The following is an 8676-nucleotide window of genomic DNA, read 5'->3' as shown; positions in this document are numbered from 1 at the left end:
GGTTTTGTGGACTTCAGCTCCCGGAATCCCAGAGTATTGGCCAACATGGCCGAGGCTTCTGGGAGATGAAGTCCACAATCTTAAGGGGCACAGTTTGAGGACCATTGAGATACAATCATAGTGTTGGAAGAGACTGCAAGGGCCATCCAGTCCAACCCCATTCTGCCATGCAGGAACTCTCAATCAAAGCACCCCCAAAACACAGACATCCATCCTCTGTTTAAAAACCTCCAAGAAAGGATAATCATACTCCACAACACTCTGAGGAAGGAGTGTGTTCCATGTCAAACAGCTCTTACTGTCAGGAAGTTCCTCCTAATGTTGAGGAGGAATCTCTTTTCCTCTACTTTGCATCCTATTCTCTGGAGCAGCAGAAAACAAGCTTCCTCCATCCTCAATATGAAACCCCTTCCTTTATCATATGTGGTGGAAGCACAAAAGAAAGAAGGAAAGAAAGAAAGAGAAAATAAATAAATAAAATTGGGAAACAATTCATAAAAAGATACAAAACATTTTCCAAATTGGATTCAGGATGAGTCCAGAACTATTCTTTTGTTAAATATAACTGAGGGACTAAAAGATAAATTCAACCGAGAAGAAATAGTTTATGTTATTATGATTAAAAGGGTATTTAAATTAAATGAACTAGCATTAATGGATAAACTGATGGTTATTCGTGGAAAAACGGATCAGCAATTTAAAAACAAATGGGAAAGGCTTAATGTACTCCGGGACTAAGACAAATAGTAATACAAAATGATAGATAGATAGATAGATAGATAGATAGATAGATAGAGGTATAAAAATATAATAGAAAATAGAAAAAGAGACTTCAATGGAAGAAAAATGATGGATGGATTATTGTACAGCTAAACTGTATTTTATCTTTTTGTTTTCAAGCAAATTAAAATTTTTAAAAATGAAACCCCTTCAAATATTTAAACCAGATTGTCATATCAGCTCTTAACCTTCTTTTCTCCAGGCTAAACATCCCCAGCTCCCTAAGTCTCTCCTCATAAGACATGGCTTCCAGACCCTTCTCCATTTTAGTCGCCCTTCTCTGGACGCTCCAGCTTCTCAACATCCTTTTTGAATTGTGGAGATGCATGAGTGCATACTTTCCTTAGTAAATGTTCCAAGTCCATGATGTCTTTCTTTAGTGGTATGGTGTAGTACAGCAATAGCATTTAATAGCAATATCATTTACATTTCTATACTGCTTTATAGTGAACTCAGCACTCTCTAAAGCAGTGGTTCCCAAACAGTGTCCTTTAAAAGATTTTGGACTTCAGTTCCCCATAGCCTCAGCCATATTGAGATTCTGGGAGCTGAAGTCCAAAATCTCTTAAAGAGCACAGTTTGAGGACCGATCTAAGCGGTTTGTAATGTGTAAGCCAATTGCTCCCAGCAAGCTGGGTACTCATTTTACCAAGGATGAAGGCTGAGTGAACCCTGGAGCCCTGCCTGGGATCAAACTCACAACCTTGTGGCTGTCAGTGGCTGCTGTACTAGCATTTAACCATTGTGCCACCAGTGCTCTTAGTATGGAGCCAGCATTGTGTTGTGGTTTACACATTGGACTGTGACCCTGGTTGCATCCTCACAGCAGACATAATATGCTTTGAAACCGCTTTAACTTCCTGCACAGGGAAGCCATTGAAAGCCACAAACACTTGGACAACTTCAACAGGAAAGAAGAAACCCTTAAAGAAAACAAAGTTTGGCTACCAGTCCTGAAAAACACCCAAATCAAGACCCAGCAAATGCAAATGAACACCACCCAGGGTGAGGAGGGTTTCCCAGCAGACAATGGATCATTAATTAACAGAATAATACACAGATTAACATGCAAATTGCTTCCCCTCAACCAACAGTATATATACCCCACTCTCCCATGCCAGCATTCCTTGAAGAGGTTGCCGAAACATCAGGAAGAAACCCATAGCCCGAAAAACCCACAAAACACTACTGCTCTAACTTCTGTGGCTCCATTCTATGGAATTATGGGAATTTTTTGTTGTGGCAGGAGGACTCCGAGGGTGAGAGTATTGACCCCAGATAAGAATCCTGCCCGTCAAATTACGTTTTCATTCAGTCCCCAAAACTGTAGTACTGCAGTAACTTAAAACTACAGTCCAACATTTTGGAAATCAGACTACAATTGGCCCTCTGTATTCACAGATTCTTTACCCATGAATTTAAGCATCCACAGCTTGAAAATATTTAATATGTATAAAAATTCCTTGATTTTGCCATGTTATATAAGGGACACCATTTTACTATGCCACTGTATTTCATGGGACTTGAGCATCCATGGATTTTGGTATCCACAGAGGTCCTGGAACCAAACTCCAGTGGATGCTAAGGCCCCACTGTATAGCCGTGCAAAGAAAAGTGGCAGGCAAAGTTACCAAGGAAATGTGAACACAGAAAATATGAATTTTAGATGTGAAGATTTTTCAGTCTCTCTCTCTCTCTGGAATGCTAGAAATTTGGAAAGTCAGTAAAATTTCATGCAGTGTGTGTAGAATTCTTTAGGAGTCATGTACTCCTTTCATTTCTGCACCCCCACAGCTACACACCTGTCATAGCCTTAAATTGTCACACTGGGGCACCAGTTGTCCTGTGGGTCTTCCGTATTTTTGACTATGCCCACTAACATTTCCAGGTCAAAGTACATGTGGAAAGAGCAACGGCAATAGTAGGAGAAGAAACTTTGAAGGCTGATTGAACAGACCCAGCAAATTTACTGTGGTCTTCTTTTTGAAGAATGGACAGTATCCTGTCTACATTCACTGTGGGTTCAGAAGACATACATTCTCTTCACTGAAAACACAATCCAGGTGTATGTGCGGTCAAAACCATTTTTCACCACATGAAAGATTTGACCTAGATGCCTCTTCACCACCTTAACTTTCTAGTGATGGTGGGGATGAGAAATTAATTTAGGTATGTGAATATTAAGAGTATTTTATTCTTATGGGAAAATCAGAACCAAAACGCATCAAAGGAAGGCACAGAAGATATGCCATATTATTCCTCAATGGATGGGGAACCATGTGACTTCGCCAAAGCAAGAAGAGCGTGTGCGGAGGTCAGGAGTGTTACGGCGGTAACCATAACGGCCATTGAATCCATTGATAGGCTTCACATTCATCAAGTATAAATGATGACCAGCCACTTGCTGTGGAGAATGACCTGTGCATAAAGAAAAACAAGTATTGTACAGAAAGTAAATAAGCAAAAAGTAAACTTTGACTTTGCCATTTTATATAAGAGATACCAATTTACTGTGCCATTGTATTTAATGGGACTGGAGCATCCGTAGATTTTGGTATTTATGGAAGGCATTCTCTCAGAGGGAGAAAAGAACCACTAGACTTGAGCCCCTTCCCCACTGCCATTCCCTTCTCCTTCTATTTCAAGTCCTTTTTTTTAGACTGTAAGCCTGAGGACAGGGAACTGTGTAATAATTTGTAAACTGCTGTTTGGGGTATAAAAACTCTGAATGAATGAATGGCCTGGAAGTTGGAACCAATCCCCAGCAGATACTAAGGGCCCACTACCCTCTTTTTATCACTTTACTCACATATTCTTTTTCTTTGGTCGTATCTGAGTAGTATCTAAACCATGGGTAGATAACTGTGGATCTCCAGATGTTTTTGGCCTCTGGTTGTCACCAACTGCTATCAGGCTTAGGCTAGCCAGCCTAGCCAATATTGAAATCTTATGGGAGTTGCAGTTCAAAAGCACTGGGAAGCCCAAAGCTGCCTACACATGCATCTGGACTCTAGGTGGGCTAAGTGGAGCCCCAGTACTACATGCAACCCACAGATCTCTTTTTGTGGCCTACTTGCCAACAAAAGGTGAACTGCCTCTTTTGGAAGCCTCAAAGAATTGTTGTTTGCCTTTTAATAAATTCTAGGGTCCCTGTACTGTTTAACATAAAAATAGCTTTCTCAAAAACAGGGACCCTTTCCCATGACCCCATTATAGTACTGTATTCCACTTTAACTGCATTGTCTGCCTTCTATGGAATCCTGGGGTTTGTCATTTACAGACGCACTAGAACTCTATGACTGAGAATCCTAAACAGCTCTCCCTAAACTGAAAATCCCATAATCCCATAGGATGGACCCATGACAGTTAATTTAAAACCAAAGTGAAATAATTGTGCAGTGTAAAATAGCCCTAGAAGTGGGTTCCTTTAAGGTTAATTGTTATTTGGGGCAGATTTTTGAGCATCTAAGGGAATTGCCTTGGAAATGATCTTCCACCTGCAGCAGATGAAAAGGGACTAAAAAGGTTTAGCCCCTTTGACTATTCAACCACCGAAGAACAATTTGCAGTGGGCCTTCAACATTTATTTCAATATACGCAGGACTATTGAATAAACTTTGTAAGTTCGTGGTGTAAAACTGGCTTCCTAGAATTTTACATGGCACTGACTGAGACACTTGGCCATTAACCCCCATCTGAATAATACATAAAAGTTTTCTTTCCACCTTGAAGCAACCCTTTCTAAATCTGCTTTTGTGTAAGAAGGGACAGCCCAAGTGTTGCAGAGGATTCTGGGTCATATTTTAGAGCGATCATTCCACTTGTATCAGTATTAACTCGAAAACCATACTAAGAAATTATGATTTTTAATTGGTATATATGGCAAAGTATTGAATGTTCTTCTCTCTAGATATTTTGGATTATGATTCTCGCAACCCCATACCATTGGCTATGCTGTGTGGTTTGGGCAGAAGCTGTGAGCTTAAATATATGGTAAGCCAAATGTTCCCTAGTCTGATAAAACAGAAAAACAATTGCAAGTGAAATTTGAACACAGCAAAAAGATGCATAGAACACTTTGCTTACCGGCTCCTGCCCAGTTTCTCCTGTTCAAGTACCTCTGCCCTGGTCCATAGATGTGGAAATAATCCACTATCCAGCCATCTCTGGAGGTCCCTCCACGAGTCTATAACAAGACAAAGAAAAACACAAAGATGTCCTATTCAGTCTCATGTCTCGTATCAACAAGACGTTAATTCTTAACTTAATTATATTTAATATTTTCCATCTCCTAAGAAGTAACCAGTTAATCAAACTTGCCTATGAAGCATGAGGCATAATCCTAAATAGGCAAGCGGCCATAAATGTGTGGTTAATCAATGTGATGTAGTGGTTCCAGAGACCAGGGTTCAAATTTGCACTTGGCGATGGAAACTCACTGGGAGACCTTGGGCCAGTCACACTCTCTCAGCCCCAGAGGAACGCAAAGGCAAACACCCTCTGGACAAATCTTGCCAAGAAAATCCCATGAGAACTTTGCCTTAAGGTTGACATTAGGTCAGGATTGATCTGAAGGCACACAACAAAAGTCAGAGAGAAACAAAATGCAAGAAGCACAATGGCCCATGGTCCAAGCAGATATTACCATATCTTAAAGTGGTGGATGAACCCCATCCTGTCACCCAGACCACAGGTTTTATGATAATTACATTAAAAAAATAGATAACACAGCTTTTAAATATTTTGGCACTCTTCACAATTATCTTCACTGTGATCTCACTTAGCTCCATTCTTCATCTATATTATATACACCAACCACAAAAGCAAAAGTGGGCAAACTGTGGCCTGGGGCTACATGCAGCTCCCACTAGAAATGGTGAATAATTTTTAAATAAGTTGCAGGGGTCCTGTTTTAACATTAAAAATACCAATTTGTCAAAAACAGAAAAGTGGACATCTGACCACTTCCAGTTTAGTTTTATTTTTACGGCAGTCCATGTGGTCCTCAGAGGGCAGAAAAATGCCACCCTGACCTGCTGAAATATAATAGAACTCTGCATGAAGGAATTCACAAATGCATATAGCAAAATGTATTTATTGGGCTTTAAGGTGCTGCAAACTGAATGTTCTTGGACAGTTTCACTTACAGAGACATGAGAAATCTAAGCAACTGGATTGATGGATGGAGTAGTATGTATAGTGAGATCATAGAGACACCTGTGACATCAAACAATGAAGGCCAAAAACATTCCAAACAGGGGAAGAAAGATCACAAAAGGAACATCATTGAAGGAAGAAAGAAAAGTGCAAGAGAATTACAATGCCAAAACAAAATTGTATGGCGCTCCAAAAGTTGTCTTACTTTACCTCCCACAATTTGTTGTTGTATGCCTTCAAGTCATCTTCCTCACTATTAACTATCATACCACACTATTAAACTATCCTGGTTAGGACTTATGGGAGTTGCTGTCCAACAACTTCAGACAAGCCAGATATTCCCACGTTCTTCACTGTTTGTGTATATGAACTAATGCAGCCTATCCCAGCCCAACACCATTCAAATGTGTTTGACTACAGCTCCTATCATCCCCAGCCAAAGGGAGATTTTGCCCACCAAATCTGAAGGACACCACATCTGAAAAAGTGGATCACCAACTTTTGGCCAAGCGACATAAGAGATATTCTATTTGAATGCCCAACAGATTCACATAATTCTTTCTGAGCATCCCTGAAACCATGTTCAAAGAGGAAAGACACACAGGAAGGAGCTTTATATGACTGCTTCAGAACAATAGATGACTCAATGTCTAAACATATTTTGAAAGTATTATAAGTACTTTTGAAATGGGCTGGATTTTGTTGGCCAACAGTGATCTGGACTTTTCTCTACCCTTTTCTGCATAGGTCAGTATTTGTCTAAACAATGGGAAATCAGGTAGATTAGAAATCTAACATCTGGAATAGATTTTTTTCCATGGAAGGGTAAAATGACACAACATATTTTTGTTTTACTAATCAAATTAGTAAATGCTCTTAAAACCACTGTATTTAGAAACATAAGACAAAATGGAACAAACCGTGGAGTGGACTGTCTTATTCCCAAGACATGAACTTTTATAGCTAAGTAGTCTAGAGGCATTCAAAATGTCCAAATACAGCACTTTCATTAGAAACATTGATGTGCCTTCTGACACAGAAGTGGAAAAATATTTCATACATGTCCCATTCTAGTGTGCTTGAGATCAAGTAATGTCTCAAGATTATACTATGAAAATATCATCAATCTATAAAGGTTAAATACATTGCAGAATAGGCCAACACATTTTCCACTTTCAATGCCAAAGGCTAACATACACTGTCTAGTGCAGGTAACACTTTCACCAACTAAAATTGAGGCAGTACCAATCATAGTATATACACAGTCAAGAAAAATGTGGCTGCAACTGTGATATGGCAAAGTTGGGTTAGGCTGGACAAGTTCAGTAAACTACAAGTAGTCTGTGAACTGCAAAGAACAGAACTCTATAAAAAAAATACTATCTTGTAGGAACAGAAGCCAGCAAATTCTCTAGCCCACAGCTATACTGCTATCTGTTTTGATTTTCACATGTCATTACCTGTTCTGTTTTTTTCAGCACAGATTTGACCACTGGGGATGAAAAGTAGCTGGCCGCATGGATGTCCAGCTGAGCATTATAAGGTGGCAAGGCAGACCACAGCTTGGGCAAAATGTTGGTGTAGCCACTAGCGATGGTGTCCACTGCCACTCCATCAAGGATAAATTCTCTCTCTCTCTGTAGGCATTTTCGTGTAACACACGTCATGCCTGGTTCAGGGAAGAGTAAACACCACCAGCCACCACTCCAAACACACTAGCCTCCCCTTTCCATCATCTCCCTAGCAACCCTAACATTGACAATTATTGCCTTACCAGAGTGTCACTGTGATGCTATCAGCAGACAATTGCTCCCTAACAACCAAGGGAAGAGGTTGCTAATACACTAAAGCTTTATTCAAAAGGACTTAGGGTGCATGGATGGACCTAAACAGTGTCATACACACTGTTCTGTTTTGTACCATCTCATTGTTACCAAATCTCCAAAAGCAAAAAGGGGGCAGAACTTTTGTCTCTGTTTTGAAACAATTAAAATAATCAGTCATATTCTTGTAATTTTAAAAGGCATTTTTGTCTTGTCCTTATTAGCTTATTTTCTTACCAGATATCATATTCTGAATTTAGTAATTAATTGTACTATTTTAGTCCCAAGGTCCATATGAAAAACACAGTCTTCCAATATTGTCATGTCTCCCCTGCAGCCCTCCATTGGCAAGATTGTTTAAGCCTCTAGATCAGAAGTGGACAATTGTGGAGGTCACATTAGCCCCCTTGGAGGGCAACACCTGCTCCCACAAACAAAAACATAATTTCTTGCCTTCAAACACCTCTACAAATTATGGGGACATTTTCATCATGTTTCCGGTATTAAATAAGGTCCTTCTTTAACCTAAATTGGCCCAGGGGCCCACAAAATGTAGTGGAAGTGCACTTCAGACATTTTGGAATTTTTTATGCAAGAATTGATTTTTACCTGGAGATACACATAGGAAATACCCTCCACATCTCAAGTGCAATTTGGGAACATTCTGGAGGGGGGAGATGCTTGACCCCTCTGCTAAATAAAAGTATTTGGGGACCAGGCGCTGACCACGAGCTGCACTTTGCCCACTCTTGCATATGATGCAAGGACGAACACCCAGTCACTACGTTTGCAGGTGAAGCACCAGATAGATCCTTTCCCACATGGTACTTCTGGTGGGAGCCAGGTTTCACTCCCCTGCGCTGTTCTGTTAATAGGGAAGGGAAACAAAATACTCTCAGCCAAATTCTCTATGGAT

The 8676-nt window shown here is 40.1% G+C and overlaps 1 protein-coding gene across 1 annotated transcript; it reads right to left on the bottom strand.

Annotated features, from left to right (window-relative positions):
- Window positions 1-2954: 2954 nt before the first annotated feature.
- Window positions 2955-8361, bottom strand: SPMAP1 (sperm microtubule associated protein 1). Its single transcript, XM_089532092.1, has 3 exons — window positions 7398-8361; window positions 4867-4966; window positions 2955-3198 (listed from the first exon to the last, which is right to left on the bottom strand). Exons 1-3 carry the CDS (start codon window positions 7602-7604, stop codon window positions 3041-3043), a joined length of 465 nt encoding a protein of 154 aa, XP_089388218.1. The 5' UTR covers window positions 7605-8361; the 3' UTR covers window positions 2955-3040.
- Between the last annotated feature and the right edge of the window lie 315 nt (window positions 8362-8676).

The sequence above is a fragment of the Sceloporus occidentalis genome, unplaced genomic scaffold, assembly GCF_023333645.1.
Source record: "Sceloporus occidentalis isolate IW3139 unplaced genomic scaffold, rSceOcc1.0.p SCAF_7, whole genome shotgun sequence".
Taxonomy (NCBI): Eukaryota; Metazoa; Chordata; class Lepidosauria; order Squamata; family Phrynosomatidae; genus Sceloporus; species Sceloporus occidentalis.
Note: the sequence above shows the minus strand (reverse complement) of the source record. Positions and strands in the feature narration are given on the sequence as shown.